The 24,990-nt window shown below is 37.2% G+C and overlaps 2 protein-coding genes across 2 annotated transcripts in view; both read right to left on the minus strand.

The window, feature by feature from the left end:
* Window positions 1-24,990, minus strand: part of LOC133418390 (NACHT, LRR and PYD domains-containing protein 4-like) — a 398,000-nt gene that overhangs the window by 258,289 nt on the left and 114,721 nt on the right. The gene's annotated exons all lie outside the window — the stretch shown is intronic.
* On the minus strand, window positions 6,844-20,997 carry LOC133418852 (kelch-like protein 10). The gene is made up of 5 exons (XM_061707729.1): window positions 20,852-20,997; window positions 12,626-13,112; window positions 8,475-9,038; window positions 7,297-7,446; window positions 6,844-7,179 (listed from the first exon to the last, which is right to left on the minus strand). The coding sequence occupies exons 1-5, from the start codon at window positions 20,995-20,997 to the stop codon at window positions 6,844-6,846; spliced, it is 1,683 nt and encodes a 560-aa protein (XP_061563713.1).

The following is a 24,990-nucleotide window of genomic DNA, read 5'->3' on the forward strand; positions in this document are numbered from 1 at the left end:
AAGGTAATGGATATTACATGTAGTAATAATAGTAAAATACCCAGTGAAAAAGTCCAGGAATAAACAGAATATGGTGCATGGTTTGCAGTGCGTAGTTCAGCACAGAACAGGGAGGAATGTTTTCTTCAGCGTGTTTGTGGAGCAGGATGGAGACAACAGTCACTGAAGCTGCTTCTCTGTCATAAGGGAAATGATCTTTTCAGATAGCAGATGGCAGTGAAAAAGTTTCAGTTTTCCACTTTGTTCTTTTGTTGCGCCCTGTCCATTGATGTTTGTTTTCAACACAGGCTTTACGTTTACTGCTCGTCTGCTGTCGTCGTCCTGCTGGGAATTATTTTGACAGTGTAGGAGCCTAAATGTAATTTCAGTTAATGTTTGGATTGTAGTTTAAGTTCATACGTTAATTGGTAATTTATGTTTATTTTGAGAAAAAGGTTATTTACAATATTTACAGATTGAAATGTTGAATATTTGTGTTTACAATAGGAAAATAATAGTTTGATTTACTGCACTTAAAGCAGCACAACGTAACTTTCAGCTTTTCTGAGTTTGGCGGCATCTTTTGGACAAAAGCGGTATTGTTTTACCAGAAAGAACACTACGTTTCCCATGAGCACCAGCGCGTACTGCCGGAATACTCCTGTCCCGTCGCTGCATTTGTTTTGAGAGAAGACGGGACGCTTTTCTGTTTCACCAAGTGAACAGACGGAACGCAAAAAAAAAGATGTTAAACTGCTGGAAAGGAACTGGAATTTACCGGGATACCTTAAACAAGGAAGCCAGGGAGCGGTATATGGAGAAAATAATGATTATTAACGGTCTGGATCCATATGAAATCCCTACTAAAGAATGGAACTCCTCGTCGGAGTGCCACTCTTTATAAAGGATTTACTGCCGCAGTTCTGCAGAACCACGGTCTTACTACCTTGTTTAGGAGTGTTTGGCAGCTGCTTTGGTAAATGTTTGACTCGCCATGTGTTTCAATAAATTAGTATAATAGTACAACATACAGTACATGTTTTGTATTACTCTTACTTTTCTTTTCTTTTTTTTTGACTGCTTTGAAGAGGCTCCGAGGCGTCAGCAATATTTTTTTTTCCTCGTGAGATTATTTTTTTCCTCTGCAGCTACAAATCAAATGGTTAATATTTTTTCCTCAACAAAATTAATCGCACCGCAGAGAGCTGGCCAACAACTGCGTTTAGCTGGAGAAGTGGGGAATAAAACCCGTTTGAATGATCCGACTCCCGTCTGTGTGCGTGTTTGTTTGTTTACTGAAGAACATTATGTTTGGTCGGACTCGTTACAGCTGCGATCCAACCGAGCCGACGACTCTTTCACTCAGTACGTGCACATGCAGCGATTCAACCTGGTTGGAGATCATTTGCACACATCGTACTGACTTTTAAACTGCATGTGAACACCTTAAGTCAGTCCAGTCAATCTGATCAGACCGGATTCGTCAACCTACTTGCAGCACCTAGATAAGCCAGTCCCAAGCCAGTCGCAACCGCCTTGTTAATGCCATGTGAACGGGGACATAGATATTACAGTCTGCGCATGCTCGAGATTTTCCCCCGGGTGGGGTTTTCCCCCGGGGGAGGGGATTCACCTGGAAGTGAAAGGAGACGACGACGCTGCTCAGTAGTAGCACCTGGGGTGTCGTGTGACTGCTTCAGGGGTGTCGTCAAAATATTTCCTATTCTGACATTTCATATATAAATACTGTATTTTCGCGACCATACGGGCGCCGTGTGGAAAGGCCTCAGTCTTGTGTCATTTCTGTATTTGAAACACACACGGCGCACCGACCGAAAAGGCACACACACAAGAACACACACACACACGCACACAAGGTGCTATTTAAAAATACAGCGGGAGCAAAACTTTGTTTGATTGTAGGCTACTTTATTTCAGTTTTTACATTAATCAAACCCATTAAGTCTCAGCCTCTGTTTCTGCATTAAAGAGCTCCGCTAAATCAGCTGTGCCAGTCCGAACTCCTCGCTGTCAGAGTCTCGTTCCGTGCCGTGCGGCGCCTCGGAAATGCACGCTTTTGCAAAAGCTCGCAAAATAGTCCCAGCAAACACGTTAGCCCACGGATCAACAATCCATCTGCAAACTGTGGCATAACTGGCCCGGCGTTGCTTCCACTCCTGGAGAAACTATTCTCCCTCTTAGTCATCCGTTGCTCACACGCCGCCTGCAGCCTTAAGGCTGATTTATGGTTCTGCGTTAACCAACGCAGACCTTATGGCGTAGGGTACGCGGCGCACTCACCGAACGTTGCGCGTCGCCGCGTACCATACGCCGTCGATTTTACGCGGAACCATAAATCTGCCTTTATTCACCCGCCCGAGACTCTCCTTTTATTCTCCCCACCAACCGCCCTGCGCTCCCTTTGCCAGCTCTCTGGTGATCTCCCTCCAGCAGCTGCCACTTTATTGAGGTTTTTGTAGTGAAATGAGGAGGAATCATAGAGATAACTTCTCATTTCAACTAACTGGATCAGCCGTTCCTCATCCATGATTGTTTCCTACAGCGCTTTTAACGCAGGCGGCAGGAAGAAAATATAAGCAGGTCTACCGTCCGACCAAAGTGGGGGAAAAAACAACAAAATAACGGCGTGAGGTGACGCAATGAAACAGCGAACAGCTGGAGTGAGCGGCGTGTTCGTGGTGTTAAATGCAGCAAACATGTCACATCATTACTGGGATGTGGGGAAAAGCAGAGGACACGAGAAATGATCAAATAGGTACCAGATCTTGTTGGATCCGGCACAAATTAAGCTCAAATAAGATTAAGATAAGATTCTTGTTAGGCTATATCTTATTATTTTATCAGAACCTTCCAGCCTGGCGATCTCCCTCCAGCAGCTGCCACTTTATTGAGGTTCTTGTATTGAAATGACTGTTTCCTACAGCGCTTTCACCTTTTTTTTCCAACTTTCAACCGGCTTTCAACGCGACCGACAGGAAGAAAATAGAAGCAGGGCGTGCGACAAAAGTCCAGCTCAAAACGGCGCCGCGTCGCTCGCAACCAGTATAGACAGTGCAAATAAAACATAAAGCAATGGAACTGTTTTTGACGCTGACGCTCGCTCGCGTCGCATGCAGTGTGGACACGGTGTAAGATTCGCATTTACAGTCAGAGCGATGCAGTGCGGTTTTTAATTATATTTTACTCTGGGGTGTCGTGAGATTTTATTCACTTTTGAAAGGTGTCATGACTGAAAAAAGGTTGAGAAAGGCTGTTTTAGACAGATTATTAATAGGAAAGCAGTGAGAATGCACTTTTTCCTTCCTTGTTGTTGTTAAGCAGAGGTCAACCGGAAGTGGCTCTTTGTTGAAATGGTTACCATGGTTACCTCGGGTACAGCGCCACCTAGCGTCACGGAGTCAGCCATGCTCTGGTTACAGTGGCTTATTCAATCTGATTCAGTCTGATCTCAGAACAGCATGTGTAATCAGACAAGTTGATCCAATCTTCTGCATGTCATTATCTGATCAGATCTGCAACCAGCTTGAATCGCTGCATGTGCACGTACTGACTCTTTTACTTTGTTATATCAGATACTTGGACTCCGTGGTTCTGCCTCCGAGCAGGAAAGCGGTGAAAAGTTAAACCATTATTGATCTTTTCCCCACGTCTGTTGTGTGGAGCTGCTGCAGCTACAACACAGCAACGGGTTACCATGGTTACAGAATAACCACAACGCAGCAACGGGTTACCATGGTTACAGAATAACCACAACGCAGCAACGGGTTACCATGGTTACCATGGTTACCATGGTTACCATGGTTACAGAATAACCACAACGCAGCAACGGGTTACCAGCTTCTCCTGAGCTCTGCGCTCCACACCCCGCCCATTTTCGTCTCGACTACGAATCGGGAAGGAGGGGGAAGTGACGTATGCTTTAAAGCAGTCAAAGTTACGTAGTGACGCTTTAAAATAACATGTGTGGGGATACGTTAATTAAGGATCTGTGAGGGTGGGGCTACCTGAGGAGGCATTCAGTCAGGACAAGTGTAACGTTCTCACTCGGGTGTAGATGACCCAAAGCTAAACGTTCAGCTAAACCGTTGTCCAATTTCAATAAGAAATGATGACAGAGGCGTGGAGTGGCGTTTCATCAATTATATTGAAGCTTGAACGTGTGAATATGTGGTAAAAACTGCAACAGAAACATACAGAATCAAATTAGAAGATGAACCAATGCTAATGGCTAGCTAACAGATCGTTTTTATGCTAATAAAGTTTCCATCAAAACAATACACAAAGAAACAATATTAGCAAGAAAATGGTCGGCAAGATACAAAAATAATTATCTAATATATCAAACTTAACTTACAGCATTGCTTGTACACAACTGAAATGGTGAGAAGAAGATGGAGCAGGAAAATAACGGCTGGTCTGACCGGAACCAAACCGGAAGTGAGGTCGCGCCGAAACCGGAAGTAACATCGCGGTTCTTAAAGGGATTGTGACATGAAAAACACATTTTTCTTGATTTTTTGTGTTTTGTTGGGTGTCTTGACATCAATTACACCCAAAAAACAACGAACTTTTAACATTCAGTGTATTGTGTGCTTTCTGGGATTTTCCGCATAACTATGCAAAAACGGCGCACCTGGTTTGCTGGCGGGCCGTTACGTAACGGCCCGCTAAATCACCGCCCCCTCCACCCAGCTCCCTGCCTCCTCTCCTCTCCAGCGCACCATAAAGGCTGATTTATGGTTCCGCGTTACACCGACGCAGAGCCTACGGCGTAGGGTTACGCGGCGACGCGCACCGTACGCTGAACCCTACGGCGTAGGCTCTGCGTCGATTTAACGCGGAACCATAAATCAGGCTTAACACGGAGCAGTTTAGAGCCTCTTCTGTTCTAATCAGCGGAGGAAAACTGCTAAGAAGACCCGCGGCCACTGACTGGACTTAAGATAAGGGGACACTTTATTTACATGCCTTTATTTTTATGATTGTTTGCTGTGGTTCGCCCTCCTGCTTTTCCGTGCATGCTTCGCCTGTCGCTCTCGGCTTACTCCGACGCCGCTGTGAGCGTATGGCTGGAGGAGGAGGAGGTTTGGAGGAGGAGCGGAGCAATGATTGACAGGAAAGGGGGAAAGGAAGCATTTTTCACGGCGCAAAAAAACACTGTAATAAAAAGCCAGGAAAAGAGAACTAGAGTGAAGTTTTTCTTGTTACACTCTTTTAGACACATTTGAGGGATGTTGGCCAAGACTTTTAATAGTGTTAAAAGCATGTTAAAAATGATGTCACAATACCTTTAAATCATCTCAAAACAACTAAATATTTAATTATACTGTACATACTTTGTTTCTTAACTTAGTATTTACACGTTTACCATATATATCTATACAAAATGTCATTTAACATATTAAAATAATTGAAAAGTTAATATGATACAAGAACACACAGGGCAACACAACAAGCATGGAGTGGAGCCACATAGTTTTTTGACCTCTCACTCTCACTTTCACCCTGTTTAACTCTCCTTTTTATTTTTCTTGTATTGGATTATTTTTGTACCGTTGTATTTTTGAAGTAAACACTTGAACTTATGCCGCGTTCCATTTGTCCTCGGAGGTGGGGATTTCCCAGTTCCCAGTCGGAATTTTCAACTGGAACGCCCCTCGAAGTGGGATTTCCCACTGGTAAAGTGGGAGAGTCTTCACCACCCCCGAGTTCACATTCCAAGATGGCTGCCCCGGTTGTAAACAGTAGAAGAGAGCTGTGTAAAAAATCGTAGCACTTCATTCTAGTTTTGGTCACACTAAATCAGTCGTATACAAGTATTGCTCGGCATATATATGCGGCTATAGTGTAATTTACATTTTTCATGTGGTATATGCGAACTACAAACTTGTTTACCTACTTTGTAACTGGAACGCTGATAGCTCGGCTGTGACGTCATTCCCAGTTCCGAGTTCCGACTTCCGAGGTAAATGGAACGCAGCATAAAATCATCTCAAAACAACTAAATATTTAATTATACTGTACATACTTTGTTTCTTAACTTAGTATTTACCCATTTACCATATATATCTATACAAAATGTCATTTAACATATTAAAATAATTGAAAAGTTAATATAATACAAGAACACACAGGGCAACACAACAAGCATGGAGTGGAGCCACATAGTTTTTTGACCTCTCACTCTCACTTTCACCCTGTTTAACTCTCCTTTTTATTTTTCTTGTATTGGATTATTTTTGTACCGTTGTATTTTTGAAGTAAATACTTGAACTTAATCAAGAGGATCCTGTGGAGGTTTTTGTCGTGCATGAGAATGAGTACAGACAGTTTAATCTCAACTAAATCCACACGTAAATGTCTTTCTTTCTTTGGAAGTAACCATTAGTATTAATCTGCATGTCAATGGTGAATGTACATGTGAAAACATCTTTTTTTTATTTAGTTATGTGTGTTTATGACCTTAGTTAAACAGTTTTTATATGCCTCTTCATGATAACCACTTTCCATCAGAGTGCAGGTTGTGCAGTGAACTGGCCACTCCTCCAGTTGTCATGAAATGTACATAATGCATGTACACAATCTACAGAGAGAAATCATGAAAACTTATAAAAATGTATAGGTCAGACCATGTTCTTCATGCATAAGGCTCCACAAAAACACATTGATAAGCTGTTGAAATGTCTAGAAAAATGTTATTGACAGAATTCATGCTAATGATGACAACATTTATTTCATGAATTGATGTTACAGCCAAGTCTGTTGGATGATGTTGTAACATTCCCAGAGCCAGCTAAAGGCAGCCCAGAGGGATGGAGACTGTAACAGTTGGGCACATTGGTTTCAGGAGGAGGCAGAGTCTCTCCGGGGGTGACGAGGGGGGGGAACATAATCAGCCATGTTGGGGAGTCCAAACACAACGCAGCAGCTCAGGGCGCTCCGGAAGACATCCATATCCCAGACCTCGCGCCACTCATCTGTTTCTCTGTTGTAGTTCTCCACATCACAGATGGTGCTGGAGCCGTCGAAACCCCCCACAACGAAGAGCAGGTCTTCCATGACTGCCATGCCAAAGTTGCTGCGGGTGGTTATCATGGACGCAACGTTGTTCCACGTGTTGGTTCCTGGGTTGTAGCACTCAGCAGAGCGGAGACGGCTGTCACCATCAAACCCTCCAACCTGTTGGAGTAAATTGGAGTATTATGGTTAAAATCTGTCTCTCTGCATCTTTTATAAGAGATTAATTACCAATGGATAAAAAACTCCTTTGGTAATGTCTGCTGGTTTTCAACTTACTGCATAGACTTTATCTCCGTACGTAACCACCCCGACTCCACTGCGCCGACTAGTCATTGGTGAGATCAATGTCCACTGCATAGTCTGTGGATCGTAGTATTCAGCTGTTTCCAGGCACTCTCGCCCGTTGAATCCACCACAAATATAGATCTGAAGACAAAATAAGAAGTATTAAGCGATTTTACCCTTTATGAGTTTTGTATTCCTGTGTAATCTTTGTTTTAATGTTTTAACGGTTTAATAAAATTATCTTTTTTCCATTGGTCAGATGTAACTAACTTTGTAAGACATAATATTAATAGTTTAGGATTTTTAACATTCAGTATGTGCCTTCGAAGCACCCGTACATGAAGAACTATGTAATTCCATTTTTTTTTTATTAACCCCTTGAGTTTTGTGTTTCCAGTGGTTGGGGACTCCGTTCCATTCACTTCTACTCCAGTGACTCCAGAGCCGGATTAAATAAATGGACTACACTAGGCAGACTTCCCTCCATCCATGTTATTTATGAATTGAAATCTTAAACTTACCAAAGTTACTAATAAAAGTTAATTCACATTTTACATAGCATAGTCATAGTCAAGTTGGTTCTTTGTATTCCAAAATAAGTCATGTGTTGTATATTAAACAGTCTATCAGACTATTTTTTTGATTTTTATTATTTATACGTTATTACACCGCTCTATTAAATGCTATTAAATCTTTATCTTATCGATTATGCGAGTATCATTGTTACGGTATTAGTACCAGTTAATCACCAATAGGTGTCAGCATTGCTATGTAAACAGAGTAAAATAAGATAAATGTTTTAAGCTATTGCATTTTGCAGAAAATCTTAATTAAATGTGTCAAATCTACAAAGACCAATAAAATTTGCAGTAAGACAAAGTGTGCTGTAGTATGTATGTCTGTATGCATATATGTATGTATGTGTATGCGTATGTGTGCGTATATATATGTATGCATACTAAATATAGTAATAATGCACATATATATATGCCTTAGGTTTTTACCGGCATGGTATCAACCATTGTGTGCAGACAAAACATTTTTTTTTTTTTTTTTTTGTCCCTCTGTCTGGGCCCCTGCCCTGTCAATCGGGCCCTAGGCACATGCTAGTTTGCCTTTGCGTTAATCCGGCTCTGAGTGACTCCCTGTGTCTGTGTCAGTTCCCCCACCTTGTTGTGTAACGTTGTGCAGCTGGCGTCACTCCTCTGCTCGTGCATCGCTGCAATACGAGTCCACTGGTTGGTCTGGGGTTCGTAGTACTCTGCAGTGCTGAGCCGAGTGTGCCCGTCGTAGCCTCCAATAGCGTATATGCACCCGTTTAGTACCGTCACACTTACGTAGCAGCGGCGATAGTACATCGGTGCCACTTCCTGCCACGTGTGTGTTGTTGGGTCCCACCTGCACACACTGTTGAAATAGCTCCGTCTGTCAAAACCCCCAATAAAGTACACGTGCCCGTTGAGGAACGCAGTGCCGTGATAGGCACGAGGACGGCCAGCATCGTTCGGCACATGTGTCCATTGGTCAGTACGGATATCATAGGCCTCGATGCTGTTGGTTGGATCTCCAAAGCTCCATCCCCCCATGGCCAGCAGAACGGACCTGGGCATGCGAGGCCGGAAAATCTCTGGAAAATCCAGGATCCTGGAGTAGCACCCAGGGTTCCTCTTCACCAGCTCACTGGTGAGCACTTTCATCTGAAAATACTCCATATCCAACAGAAGCAGTCGCACCTAAACACACATGGAAGGATAGAATCCATCAGAGCTGGTAGAGTACTGTACTCAAGTAAAAGTACTGTTACTTCAGAATAATAGGACTCAAGTACAAGTAAAAAGTATCATCCAAATAATTACTTGAGTAAAAGTAAAAAAGTACTTGGTGAAAAAGCTACTCAAGTACTGAGTAACTGTTGAGTCTGATTTATTTTTTTAACACAACCATTCAAACAGACAAAAGTACAAAATAATCATCTTCAGGCAAATTAAAGCAATAAAATAATAAAATAAAGTAAAATTAATAAAAAATAAAAAATATCTTAAATTAAATAATCTTAAAGTAAATTCAAGTACTTTAATAAATAATAAAATAAATTAAATAACAGAATAAAAAAATTAATTAAGCACAAGTAGCACTAAATTTCCAGCCTTTGTACTTTTCTTTTTTAACCAGCAGAACTAGAACAAACATGAACTCATAGAAACTCTGTGTGTGTTTGAGTCTGTGTAAATGTGACAAAACATGCAAAAACAAACATTTTTCCCAAAGAATCACCCAGTGATGTCATGAGATTGACGCGTACGTGGATAAAAGGGATAAAAGAAAAGTAACAGCTCAACGTAGCCTAATGTAGCGGAGTAAGAGGAACAGTTTCTTCTTCACAAATCTACTCAAGTAAAAGTAAAAAGTATAGTGATTCAAAACTACTCTTAAAAGTACAACATTTCCCAAAACTTACTCAAGTAAATGTAACGGAGTAAATGTAACTCGTTACTACCAACTCTGGAATCCATTAATATAAAACTGCATGGATTGTAACACTTATGTCAAATAATATCCAGTTTAACTGATTTAACACAATTTTTTGAAATACTTCCAGGTCCATATGTCCTTGCCCTATATATGGCACAGTTCTAATTCAGTAGTGACTCAAAGATGCTATTTATGTGTACAGGATCATAATCATTCCCCTGAAAGCACCAATACTCTTTGTGTCTGCATTATAGTGAAGTTCATGCTACATAGCAGTGTCACCAAATTCAGACGTAAATAAATGTGTTCATGGACCCAACCATTGGCCCAGCCCATGCTTCATACCTGGGGAATACAATAAACTGGAATGTGTGATTATTTGAAAAAAGCTGCCCAGAAAGAGCTCCAGTCTTTTTTATTTTTGGAAATGAGCAGGGCCAACTTAGCTTTTATTTTTACAGTAATGTGAAATCAGATTCACAAGACACTTAATTGTACATGACTGTCTCAGAAAACTAGAATATTGGGATAAAGTTCTTTATTTTCTGTAATGCAATTACAAAAACAAAAATGTCATACATTCTGGATTCATTACAAATCAACTGAAATATTGCAAGCCTTTTATTATTTTAATATTGCTGATTATGGTTTACAGTTTAAGATTAAGATTCCCAGAATATTCTAATTTTTTGAGATAGGATATTTGAGTTTTCTTAAACTGTAAACCTGATCAGCAATATTAAAATAATAAAAGGCTTGCAATATTTCAGTTGATTTGTAATGAATCCAGAATGGATGACATGTTTGCATTACAGAAAATAAAGGACTTTAGCACAATAGTCTAATTTTCTGAGGCAGTCCTTTAGTTATTATGTCTTTTTTTTGTAAAGTTGAGCTTTTGACCAAAGGTGACTGCTTTATAACGTTATATGTAAATGATCAAAAGGTTTCAAGGAAAAAAGATTGATGAAAGACGAGGCAGCTAGTCATAGCCAATGGACTAGCTAGAAAGACTCACAACGCAGCCGAGACGCCTGTTATGTTTCTGTAACAGTTTTTCATGTTTCTGATGGAGGATCAGCTGCTGTCGCTGTGACACTAGACAAGATTGAAGCTTCATCAGACTCAGTGGCGTCAGTTCAGTCTTACTAAGGTACGGCAAGGTTACGAGTCACAGAACTGATCTAGAGTATCAATCAACACGTCCAGCAAATACTCATCACAGAAGTTTATGTATCTGATCTGTGTGGTCAAGAAAACTGGAACTTTTTACAATGCAGTCTCGCTCACTGCAAAAACTCAAAATCTTACCAGGAATATTTGTCTTATTTCTAGTTAAAATGTCTCATTTTTAGTCAAAAAATCTCATTACACTTAAAACAAGAGTCATCAACAGAAAATAACTTGTTATTTGACAATTTTCACCTGTTTCAAGTAAATTTTCACTTGAAATAAGTAGAAAAATCTGCCAGTGGGACAAGATTTATCTTCTCATTACAAGCAGAAAAATCTTGTTCCACTGGCAGATTTTTCTACTTATTTTAAGTGAAAATTTACTTGAAACAAGTGAAAATGTTTGTTTTTGAGTCTTGTCTTAAATGTAATGAGATTTTTTTTGACTAAAAATTAGACATTTTAACTAGAAATAAGACAAATATTCTTGTTAAGATTTTGATTTTTGAGTTTTTGCAGTGTAAAATAACTAGGGAAATCGATCATGTTGTTCTGATTTGCATTTGTAGTTATTCTATATGTATTAAGTAATAGAATAATCAATACAAATAGACACAGAGTAATTACATACATGTATTTAAAAAACAAACATTTACATTCTCCCCTGAAGCCGAGGTGTGACGGCTGCCGGACCTTCATACCCGACTGACGCCCCTGATATTTTAGTTTTCTTAAGCTGTAAACCATGATCAGCAATATTAAAATAATAAAAGGCTTGCAATATTTCACTTGATTTGTAATGAATCCAGAATGGATGACATTTTAGTTTTTGTAATTGCTGCCGGACCTTCATACCCTGATCAGACTCCATGGATTAAACCTTAGATTGTGTTCCGTTCAATAAATATGACTTTGCAGTGTTAATTATACAGCTGTCAGCACAACACCGTCAATTGAAGCCTGATAATATTTCATTTCATTTAAGTTCATTTCATTTTTATTTATTCCGTATCATGGAAATAGTTCACATACATGTTCCATTCCATGATGGAAAAGGGGAAGAAGAAGAAATCCTTAACAAGCCCCTTTCTAAAAAAAAATAAAACAATTCGTATGAAGATGTTTGTCCGTCTGTTCAACAATCACTACTTATATAATACCAAAAAAAAAGAAATAATGAAAAAACAAAACATAAAAATAAGAAAACATACACACTAACTCACCAACAATATAAAAACAAAAAAACAACTAAAGATATTTTACCCGTTAAATTCATATTGTCTGATTGTGTTGTCTTTATACAATTTCTTGAACTGGTGAATATTTTTACAATCCTTTAAATCAGTTGTTAAGGAGTTCCATAATTTTACACCACATACTGAAATACACATTTGTTTTAAAGTAGTTTGTGCAAACGGGTGTTTAAAATCAAATTTCCTCCTATGGTCCTTATTTTCTGAACTAAACACAAAAAAAATGTATATTTTCAGGCAATATTCTGCCTTTGGCCTTGAACATAAGTAATAAAGTCTGTAACTCAACAATATCTTTAAGTTTAATTAATCCTGCACTGATAAAGAGTCATTGGTGTGTTCTCTTGCCTCCTTTTTATGTCTGATCCGTATATAAAAATAATATGAAAATGAAACTAAACATATTCATACAGCTACTGTACCTTCGGTAAGAGAGCAACAATGAGTTTCTCCCGTTCATTGGGTGAATGGTTAATCCACCTAACGACGGCCTCAAACACACAACTCTCCTGTTGTACATTCACTTGGTCTTTTTCAATGATGTCCGTGAGCTCCTCCACGGGGATCTGCAGGAACTCTTCACAGCGTGCAACCTCCTCAAAGTGCTCAGTGATGTAGTGGAACGCCTTGGAGCGCAGTTCGGGGTAGAAGTAGGTGTGGGTTAAATGCCAAATGCCAATACAGTTTTCAGGGCACATTTGCTCCTCCAGGAAACTGCAGCAAAGACGTATGACGTCGTCTACGTTGAACTGATCGGCAGCGATCAGAAGGTCCAGCACGTTGTCCTCTGTGACGGAGACGGAGCCGGTGTAAGCGTGCTCGAGGAGGAGCTGCATCGTGTCAGGAGACACGTTGGGAATGTTAAAGATCTTCTTGTCCGGGTTAGACCAGCGAGAAGAGAAGAGAGCCCTGAGATGAAAGCACAGTAGAGAGATGTATTTCTGCAACAGGCATCATGCAACATCACGCTTAAATCACTCTATCAATGTCACATTTTTTCAGCTGAAAACTTGACACTAGGGCTGGGCGATATGGACCAAAATCATATCTCCATATTTTCTAGCTGAATGTTGATACTCCATATATATCCATATTTTTTCTGTGCCATAATTGGGGTTTCCCCCAAAGCATTATAGCATAGCAGCTCTGTTAGCATCTCTGTTAGCATCTCTTTTAGCATCTCTGTTAGCATCTCTGTTAGCATCTCTGTTAGCTTCATTTTTTCTGATCAAACCCTTAAAAAAACAGTCAGTTTTAATACAAAGCCTCGTGCCAAATGTCACACAGGTTCCTTTATTAACAGAGGTCTGCACAATATCAACATGTATAAAACAAATGAAATAAAAATAAACTGCCTGCATATATAGAATAAAAATGCTTCTTGAATAAAATAAAACAAATATCCCTTTCCTGCATAACAATTAAATTAAAATACACTGTAATTAATACAATGTAGACAGTAACAGGCAGACTTTTCCACTGAGGTTGACAGTTGTGCAAATAACAAAACATTTGTGCAAATCTCAAATAAAACATTCAAGTCAATTTGTCACAAAATAAGCTATATCAAAATCATAAAAAAAAATATATATATATATATATATTATTTTTTTAAATCGATATAAACGATATTGTCTCGTACCATATCACGTTTGAAAAATATCGATATATATTAAAATCTGGATATATCGCCCAGCCCTACTTGACACCATGAGTTTAAATGTTAAATAGAAGCTACAGTAGGTGTTGCCGTATCTCAACTATGTATCATAATCATGAGAATATTAACTACTCCAATGGTTTCCTATGTGTTTTTCTTTCAGAAGCCACCCTGCAGGTATTTACAAAGCAAAACATCATTAACAATCAGAGGTTCTTCAGTATTCACATTCATTCCTCAGGTAGAAGTATAGATACTAGAGTTTAAAAATACTCCTGTACAAGTTGAAGTATCAACTCAAGTTTTTTACTCAAGTAAAAGTATAAAAGTACTGGTTTCAAAACTACTTAAAGTATAAAACTAAAAGTAATGTAAAGGGGAAAAAAGCCATTAAGGACAAAAGCCATTGAAAATGAAGCATCTTAGTATAATGTAAATATATTAAAGAAGCATATATGTGTACTATTGAGCATTAACATGTGTTAATATAAATATATTAAAGAAGCATATATGTGCACTATTGAGCATTAACATGTGTTAATATAAATATATTAAAGAAGCATATATGTGTACTATTGAGCATTAACGTGTGTTTCAGAGAGCAGCAGATATGATGACTAGTTGTCTATAAGTATTGTAATGGTGCAAAAAGTCAAACGTTCATGTTCATGTTATCATTTATCCTAACCTTTATTGGAATGTACATCCAAGTTTAGTTGCAGGAATCTGAGGGAACGGATGTAAGAACAAAACTGGACAAGAACATCTGAAACAACCACAACCAAATTCACTCTATCCGGATGGAGCAATTTAACTGGATAGTTTTTATTAAAGGCCCAAATGAAATAGAGTAACGAGGCTGTTTTTAAAATGTAAGGAGTAAAAAGTACAGATAATTGTGTGAAAATGTAAGGAGTAAAAGTAAAAAGTCGTCTGAAAAATAATTACTCCAGTAAAGTATAGATAACCAAAATCTCTACTTAAGTAAGGTAATGAAGTATTTGTACTTCGTTACTTGACACCTCTGTTAACAATACAGTACTCATCCTGATATCTGATAAGAATGTTTCCACTGGGACTTCATTTACTCCTAACTATACCAATTTTTACTTTTTAACTATTTATTTGTCCATAACGTGATTTTTTTCAGGCTTTTTTGGCATTCCCCCAAGGGAGGCGTGTACAGAATGAGGTTGTGAAGGTTTTGATATTGAGACTGACCAGTGTGTTCTGCATCAGGAGCAGTGCTTGTAATAACTACTTGGTGTCGCTGACAGAAATATTGATTTCTATATGATTTCCATGGAAGAAAAATGAACAATTGTTTGAAAAGTGTTCAGTTAAATGTTTTTTTATCTAAACTGCTGTCTGGAACATGTAACTGTGAGAAAAAACAGACCTGTTGGTTTTTAATCGTCTGCCATATCTTTGAAATATAAACCTTCATGTACAAGGTTGTTAATATCACATTTGACATACCTGCTTTAGTAAAAATATGTATTTGTATTTTCAATTTTACTTTCTGAGAAGTTAATTCTTTGATTCAGATCTTTAAATCAATTAAAGCTATAATGATATTATCCACTCACCTAAAATATGGGGAACAGTTACACAGGACGACTTTATGGACCTGAAATTCAACGTCCTGGACCTTGACGACGGCGTCACAAAGTTCCCCCGTCAGACGGAGCTCATTGTACACACACTTGTGTGAAGGTTTCTCTTCTTTACTCATCTTAAACTTTGAGAAACTTTGTCAGATGTTTATGGTTCGTATCAGCTTGTTAAAATGAAGGCAGAACTGAGAACGTGCTGCTATTTATCAGCTCAGTATTCCGGAATGGACCTTTATTTCATCACAGTGAGGGACAACTGTGCACTTAAACATGATCGTGGCTGTACTTTTAGATTACTTTTATACTTTATACTTATACTTTATACTTTTATATGACTTACTTATATTACTTACCTTTCTGTTCAGTTTATTTTCTTTAATTAAACATGGTAAATGACATTAATGCAGGGGTGGCTTCTGTGTGATTCATTAGTTGGAATGTGAGGGGTTTAAACGGGCCTGGTAAAAGAGCCAGGGGATTCAATCACCTGAAGTATTTAAAGTGTGATATTTCTCCAGGAAACCCATCTACAGATAAAGCATCAGGTCAGACTTAAAAAGGGATGGGTGGGGAATATATTCCATTCCAACCTTAATTGTAAAACTTGTGGGACAGCATTGATGCATAAAAAAAATCAGTTTAATGCAACCACTGTTCTCTCGGATCCACGGGGGCGATTTGTGACGGTATCAGGACTTTAGTTAGTATAGTTAATATTTATGCCCCGAACTGGGACGATGATAAATTCATGAGTAAAATCATGTCATTAATTCCAGATTTGAACCTACAACAACTGATTTGAGATGAAAGCAGAGTAGAGAGATGTATTTCTGCAACAGGCATCATGCAACATCACGCTTTAATCCAGGGGTGTCAAACTCATTTTGCTTGGCGGGCCGGATTTGACCAATGTTTTTCTCACACGCTCAAAATAACAAAAACAGTGCGAAAAAAAAATCTTTTTCTAATTCTAATTTCTAATCCAATATCAGTTTAGTTAATTTTAAAGGAAATATGCACTTTGTTTACACTCTAATTATGTAAAATATATTTCTTCAGGATCTTTTCTTGAAATTTCTCGTTTTTTTTCAAATTATGTAAAATACTTTTAATATCATTTTACAAAGATAAACAGAAACAAGTGCTTTTTTATATTTCGCTTTTTTGCAGGAAATTTAATTAAAAGCAAAATCTTTCTTATTACATCCGAGAGTGTTTCTTTGTGATTTAGAGATGTTTCCAGTACAATTAAGTGTATTTATTTTTAATAATTGGCGCGGATATTTACGCCAGTGTGCAGAAAAAGTCAGCACTTCTTTTAACTGTTTTACTTTGTCACTATCCTCGTATTCAAAACTGAAATTCTCTGAATAAATATCTTCTATCATCTTTTTTAGCAGTGATATTTTTCCTGCGAAAATATATAATAGTAGTCAGTTAATAAAAATAAACGACCGTCTACAAAGAAATAAAATCAGCAAATGCATTCTAGAAAACTAAAAAAATAAAACTGCTCTATTTGTGGAATAACGATGGATTTGTAGAAGAAATATATTATGGGATATGCTGCGATTCATGGCAATTATTTATGCCTTCCTTTTTAGTGAATTAACATTTCGTTTTTTTGCGTTGGAAACTTCTCTCGGGCACATTTGACCCCCCTGATCTAATCACTCTATCAATGTCACATTTTTTCAGCTGAACTTGACACCATAAGTTAAAATGTTAAATAGAAGCTACAGTAGGTGTTGCCGTATCTCAACTCTGTATCGTAATCATGAGAATATTAACTACTCCAATGGTTTCCTATGTGTTTTTCTTTCAGAAGCCACCCTGCATGTATTTACAAAGTAAAACATCATTAACAATACAGTACTCATCCTGATATCTGATGAGAATGTTTCCACTGGGACTTCATTTACTCCTAAATATACAGGACTGTCTCAGAAAATTAGAATATTGTGATAAAGTCCTTTATTTTCTGTAATGCAAAAATGTCATCCATTCTGGATTCATTACAAATCAACTGAAATATTGCAAGCCTTTTATTATTTTAATATTACTGATCATGGTTTACAGCTTAAGAAAACTCAAATATCCTATCTCAAAAAATTAGAATATTCTGGGAATCTTAATCTTAAACTGTAAACCATGATCAGCAATATTAAAATAATAAAAGGCTTGTAATATTTCAGTTGATTTGTAATGAATCCAGAATGGATGACATTTTTGTTTTTTTAATTGCATTACAGAAAATAAAGAACTTTATCACAATATTCTAATTTTCTGAGACAGTCCTGTACCAATTTGTTACTTTTTAACAATTTATTTGTCCATAATGTGATTTTTTTCAGGCTTTTTTGGCATTCCCCCAAGGGAGGCGTGTACAGAATGAGGTTGTGAAGGTTTTGATATTGAGACTGACCAGTGTGTTCTGCATCAGGAGCAGTGCTTGTAATAACTACTTGGTGTCGCTGACACAAATATTGATTTCTATATGATTACCATGGAAGAAAAATGAACAATTGTTTGAAAAGTGTTCAGTTAAATGTTTTTTTTTAACTAAACTACTGTCTGGAACATGTAACTGTGAGAAAAAACAGACCTGTTGGTTTTTAATCGTCTGCCATATCTTTGAAATATAAAACTTCATGTACAAGGTTGTCAATATCACATTTGACATACCTGCTTTAGTAAAAATATGAATTTGTATTTTCAATTTTACTTTCTGAGAAGTTAATTCTTATATTCAGATCTTTAAATCAATTAAAGCTATAATGATATTATCCACTCACCTAAAATATGGGGAACAGTTACACAGGACGACTTTATGGACCTGAAATTCAACGTCCTGGACCTTGACGACGGCGTCACAAAGTTCCCCCGTCAGACGGAGCTCATTGTACACACACTTGTGTGAAGGTTTCTCTTCTTTACTCATCTTAAACTTTGAGAAACTTTGTCAGATGTTTATGGTTCGTATCAGCTTGTTAAAATGAAGGCAGAACTGAGAACGTGCTGCTATTTATCAGCTCAGTATTCCGGAATGGACCTTTATTTCATCACAGTGAGGGACAACTGTGCACTTAAACATGATCTGGCTGTACTTTTATATTACTTTTATACTTTATACTTATACTTTATACTTTTATATGACTTACTTATATTACTTACCTTTCTGCCCAGTTTATTTTCTTTAATTAAACATGGTAAATGACATTAATGCAGGGGTGGCTGCTATGTGATTCATTAGTTGGAATGTGAGGGGTTTAAACGGGCCTGGTAAAAGAGCCAGGGGATTCAATCACCTGAAGTATTTAAAGTGTGATATTTCTCCAGGAAACCCATCTACAGATAAAGCATCAGGTCAGACTTAAAAAGGGATGGGTGGGGAATATATTCCATTCCAACCTTAATTGTAAAGCTTGTGGGACAGCCATATTGATGCATAAAAAAATTCAGTTTAATGCAACCACTGTTCTCTCGGATCCACGGGAGCGATTTGTGACGGTATCAGGACTTTAGTTAGTATAGTTAATATTTATGCCCCGAACTGGGACGGTGATAAATTCATGAGTAAAATCATGTCATTAATTCCAGATTTGAACCCACAACAACTGATTTGAGATGAAAGCAGAGTAGAGAGATGTTTTTCTGCAACAGGCATCATGCAACATCACGCTTTAATCCAGGGGGGTCAAACTCATTTTGCTTGGCGGGCCAGATTTGACCAATGTTTTTCTCACACGCTCAAAATAACAAAAACGGTGCGAAAAAAAAATCTTTTTCTAATTCTAATTTCTAATCCAATATCAGTTTAGTTAATTTTAAAGGAAATATGCACTTTGTTTACACTCTAATTATGTAAAATATATTTCTTCAGGATCTTTTCTTGAAATTTCTCCTTTTTTTTCAAATTATGTAAGATACTTTTAATATCATTTTACAAAGATAAACAGAAACAAGTGTTTTTTTATATTTCGCTTTTTTGTAGGAAATTTAATTAAAAGCTAAATCTTTCTTATTACATCCGAGAGTGTTTCTTTGTGATTTAGAGATGTTTCCAGTACAATTAAGTGTATTTATTTTTAAAAATTGGCGCGGATATTTACGTCAGTGTGCAGAAAAAGTCAGCACTTCTTTTAACTGTTTTACTTTGTCACTATCCTCGTATTCAAAACTGAAATTCTCTGAACAAATATCTTCTATCATCTTTTTTAGCAGTGATATTTTTCCTGCGAAAATATATAATAGTAGTCAGTTAATAAAAATAAACGACCGTCTACAGAGAAATAAAATCGGTAAATGCATTCTAGAAAACTAAAAAAATAAAACTGCTCTCTTTGTGGAATAACGATGGATTTGTAGAAGAAATATATTATGGGATATGCTGCGATTCATGGCAATTATTTATGCCTTCCTTTTTAGTAAATTAACATTTCGTTTTTTTGCGTTGGAAACTTCTCGTGGGCACATTTGACACCCCTGCTTTAATCACTCTATCAATTTCACATGTTTTCAGCTGAACTTGACACCATAAGTTAAAATGTTAAATAGTTTTCTGTAATGCAAAAATGTCATCCATTCTGGATTCATTACAAATCAACTGAAATATTGCAAGCCTTTTATTATTTTAATATTTCTGATCATGGTTTACAGCTTAAGAAAACTCAAATCTCCTATCTCAAAAAATTTAAATATTCTGGGAATCTTAATCTTAAACTGTAAATCATAATCATCAATATTAAAATAATAAAAGGCTTGCAATATTTCAGTTGATTTGTAATGAATCCAGAATGTATGACATTTTAGTTTTTTTTAATTGCATTACAGAAAATAAAGAACTTTATCACAATATTCTAATTTTCTGAGACAGTCCTGTACCAATTTGTTACTTTTTAACAATTTATTTGTCCATAACGTGATTTTTTTCAGGCTTTTTTGGCATTCCCCCAAGGGAGGCGTGTACAGAATGAGGTTGTGAAGGTTTTGATATTGAGACTGACCAGTGTGTTCTGCATCAGGAGCAGTGCTTGTAATAACTACTTGGTGTCGCTGACACAAATATTGATTTCTATATGATTACCATGGAAGAAAAATGAACAATTGTTTGAAAAGTGTTCAGTTAAATGTTTTTTTTAATCTAAACTGCTGTCTGGAACATGTAACTGTGAGAAAAAACAGACCTGTTGGTTTTTAATCGTCTGCCATATCTTTGAAATATAAAACTTCATGTACAAGGTTGTTAATATCACATTTGACATACCTGCTTTAGTAAAAATATGTATTTGTATTTTCAATTTTACTTTCTGAGAAGTTAATTCTTTGATTCAGATCTTTAAATTAAAGCTATAATGATATTATCCACTCACCTAAAATATGGGGAACAGTTACACAGGACGACTTTATGGACCTGAAATTCAACGTCCTGGACCTTGATGACGGCGTCACAAAGTTCCCCCGTCAGACGGAGCTCATTGTACACACACTTGTGTGAAGGTTTCTCTTCTTTACTCATCTTAAACTTTGAGAAACTTTGTCAGATGTTTATGGTTCGTATCAGCTTGTTAAAATGAAGGCAGAACTGAGAACGTGCTGCTATTTATCAGCTCAGTATTCCGGAATGGACCTTTATTTCATCACAGTGAGGGACAACTGTGCACTTAAACATGATCTGGCTGTACTTTTAGATTACTTTTATACTTTATACTTATACTTTATACTTTTATATGACTTACTTATATTACTTACCTTTCTGCTCAGTTTATTTTCTTTAATTAAACATGGTAAATGACATTAATGCAGGGGTGGCTGCTATGTGATTCATTAGTTGGAATGTGAGGGGTTTAAACGGGCCTGGTAAAAGAGCCAGGGGATTCAATCACCTGAAGTATTTAAAGTGTGATATTTCTCCAGGAAACCCATCTACAGATAAAGCATCAGGTCAGACTTAAAAAGGGATGGGTGGGGAATATATTCCATTCCAACCTTAATTGTAAAGCTTGTGGGACAGCATTGATGCATAAAAAAATTCAGTTTAATGCAACCACTGTTCTCTCGGATCCACGGGGGCGATTTGTGACGTATCAGGACTTTAGTTAGTATAGTTAATATTTATGCCCCGAACTGGGACGATGATAAATTCATGAGTAAAATCATGTCATTCATTCCAGATTTGAACTCTCGACAACTGATTTTTGGTGGAGATGTAAATTGTGTGATAAACCCAGCGCTTGATCGCTGCAATTCTACCTCTACGAATATTTCTAAAAAAGCCAAGCTATTAATGGCGTTTATGGACCAAATAGGAAGTGTTGACATTAAGTTTACATTTACAATGGAAAAGTTACCTTTTGCTTCATTTGGTTTTCACTGTAGTGTTATCAAATCAGTCGTTTTACAAACAGTTCAGTTCAGTAACAAAACATCTTTATATAAATTACAGGACAAACACAAGTCTAGGTACCTTGACTGAAGTTATAATATATATTATCATGAAAACACCTGCCTCTTTTCTGGTATTTTTAACCCAGTGTTTCCAGCTCTGCACATATTTGGCCTTGTTGATGAGATTATTATCTTTAGACCGTTAGACTTCCAGAAGGTCTGATGGTTGGGAGGCCAGTGACATTTATGTGACCCTTCTCATTTATAAACTTTCATGATGTTTTTAATAAATGTGGATTCATGTAAAGTAAATGTGACTTTTATAAATACTTATTTGACCTTCTTTCAGCCAAACCTTTAATGCTCAGTTTTGCTGAAATATTCTAAGCAACAATAACATTATTGCTTTAGACATGAAAGATAGATGGTAGTAGGTACAAAAGGGGAATTTAAAAATTCAAGCAATATTCAAAACTTAAGATAGAAAGGCATGTAATGGATATGAGCAGTCCTGGAGTTGAGGAATAAAAACGGTCCAAATCATCCCCCCTAAAATAAAAACGGTCCAAATCATCCCCCCCTGGAATAAAAACGGTCCAAATCATCCCCCCTAAAATAAAAACGGTCCAAATCATCCCCCCTGAAATAAAAACGGTCCAAATCATCCCCCCTGAAATAAAAATGGTCCAAATCATCCCCCCTGAAATAAAAACGGTCCAAATCATCCCCCCTGAAATAAAAACGGTCCAAATCATCCCCCCCTGAAATAAAAACGGTCCAAATCATCCCCCCCTGAAATAAAAACGGTCCAAATCATCCCCCCCTGAAATAAAAACGGTCCAAATCATCCCCCCCTGAAATAAAAACGGTCCAAATCATCCCCCCCTGAAATAAAAACGGTCCAAATCATCCCCCCTGAAATAAAAACGGTCCAAATCATCCCCCCCTGAAATAAAAACGGTCCAAATCATCCCCCCCCCTGAAATAAAAACGGTCCAAATCATCCCCCCTGAAATAAAAACGGTCCAAATCATCCCCCCCTGAAATAAAAACGGTCCAAATCATCCCCCCCTGAAATAAAAACGGTCCAAATCATCCCCCCTGAAATAAAAACGGTCCAAATCATCCCCCCCTGAAATAAAAACGGTCCAAATCATCCCCCCTGAAATAAAAACGGTCCAAATCATCCCCCCCTGAAATAAAAACGGTCCAAATCATCCCCCCTGAAATAAAAACGGTCCAAATCATCCCCTGAAATAAAAACGGTCCAAATCATCCCCCCTGAAATAAAAACGGTCCAAATCATCCCCCCTGTAAAACTGCCATCCCCCCTTTCCATCCCTTATGTCATTTCATCAATGAATGTGGTTTTACTGCTATTTCAACATTTAGAGTCATCACCAATTGGGGATTATTATTGATAATACATTAACATGGGACAAACACATACAGAGAATAGTAACAAAAATTGGAAATATTTTATCAATGATCAGGAGATGCAAAAAATATCTTACGCCACAAACCACTAATCAAGTAATTCAAGCCTTGGTTTTGTCACATCTGAATTATTGTACTGTTGTCTGGTCAAACACATCATTGGGAAATATAAAAAAGCTGCAACTGGCTCAGAATAAAGCAGCATGTGTTGCTCTTTCATGTGGAAGAAGGACAAAATGCATGACAGTCTCTGTTGGCTAGATGTAAGAAATAGATTTATGTACTTGTTGATGGTTTTTATAAGAAATGTTATTATTTCAAAAATGCCAAGACTTTTGTATGGAAAATTAACCTTCAGTTCAGAAACTCATAACTATTCGACAAGACATGCTGCTAGAGGTTTCTTTACCTTACTAAAATCTAACACATCTGCTGGCACAGTGATAAACAGAGCAATGAGGGAGTGGAATTTACTTCCTGATTATATAACACAACAGAAAAATGTGCTAAGTTTTAAAATGAAATTAAAAGATTATTATTCAACACAAAATTTTAAGAATTAATATTTAATAACTAATTAATTAAATAATTAAATATTTAACTCATATTGTTGGGTCATGGCATCTTTGTAATGTAACAAAAGTATTTGTGATGATTCAGTAGGAGCTTGTCTTGTATGTTTTCTTGTTTATATGTTTTTGTTATGTGTGAATTTTTGTGTTTTTGTATATATTTGTGAATTAGTATTTCTTCTGTTTGGTTTGTATTGTGTGTAACTGTATTGTCACTTATGAGTGTATGACGACCCCAGGAAGAATAGCTGCTGCTTTTTGCAAAAGCTAATGGGGATCGTAATAAAACAAACAAAAACCAGAAAAATGTGACAATTTTCACCTGTTTCAAGTACATTTTCACTTGAAATAAGTAGAAAAATCTGCCAGTGGGACAAGATTTATCTTCTTATTACAAGCAAAAAAATCTTGTTCCACTGGCAGATTTTTCTACTTATTTCAAGTGAAAATCTACTTGAAACAGGTGAAAATTGTTGTTTTTTCCAGTGATGAGTCTTGTTTTAAGTGGAATGAGATTTTTTTACTAAAATGAGACATTTTAACTAGAAATAAGACAAATATTCTTGCTAAGATTTAGAGTTTTTGCAGTGATCCATGTTACTTATCCTGTGAAGGACAGAGTCATATTGATAAGTTCAGAAAAGTGTTTTTTTATTGTTGTGTTTTGATGTATTTGATGTAAGCCCAGTGGATATTTAAAGCTTACAGAAGGCTGCATTTAACTGCTGCTATGTCATTCCTGCAGTATTTCTGCAGGTGTTTTGGTCACTGCTATTATTTGTAATATTGTGGCAGGATGAGGCTCGACTCCAGAGGTTGGTAAAACACGTCTTTATTCCGTGACAGCGGAATCCAACTGACAAAATACTGACAGTTGACAACTAACTGCAAACAAACACTCGTTGCTAAGCAACCAATAAACACTTGTGACCACGCCCCCTTCCCTCTAGTCCTGATGGGTGCGAGGTCCATAATTGTGTCCGCCACAAAATATTATATTATTTGTAATCAGCACAAATTATCTGTCCCCATATGATAAAATCCACCATCCCCCCTGATTTCTTTTTACAACTCGAGTACTGGATATTAGTAATGCAGTAAAAAAGTCCAGGAAT

The sequence above is a fragment of the Cololabis saira genome, chromosome 2 (genome assembly GCF_033807715.1).
Source record: "Cololabis saira isolate AMF1-May2022 chromosome 2, fColSai1.1, whole genome shotgun sequence".
NCBI lineage: Eukaryota > Metazoa > Chordata > Actinopteri > Beloniformes > Belonidae > Cololabis > Cololabis saira.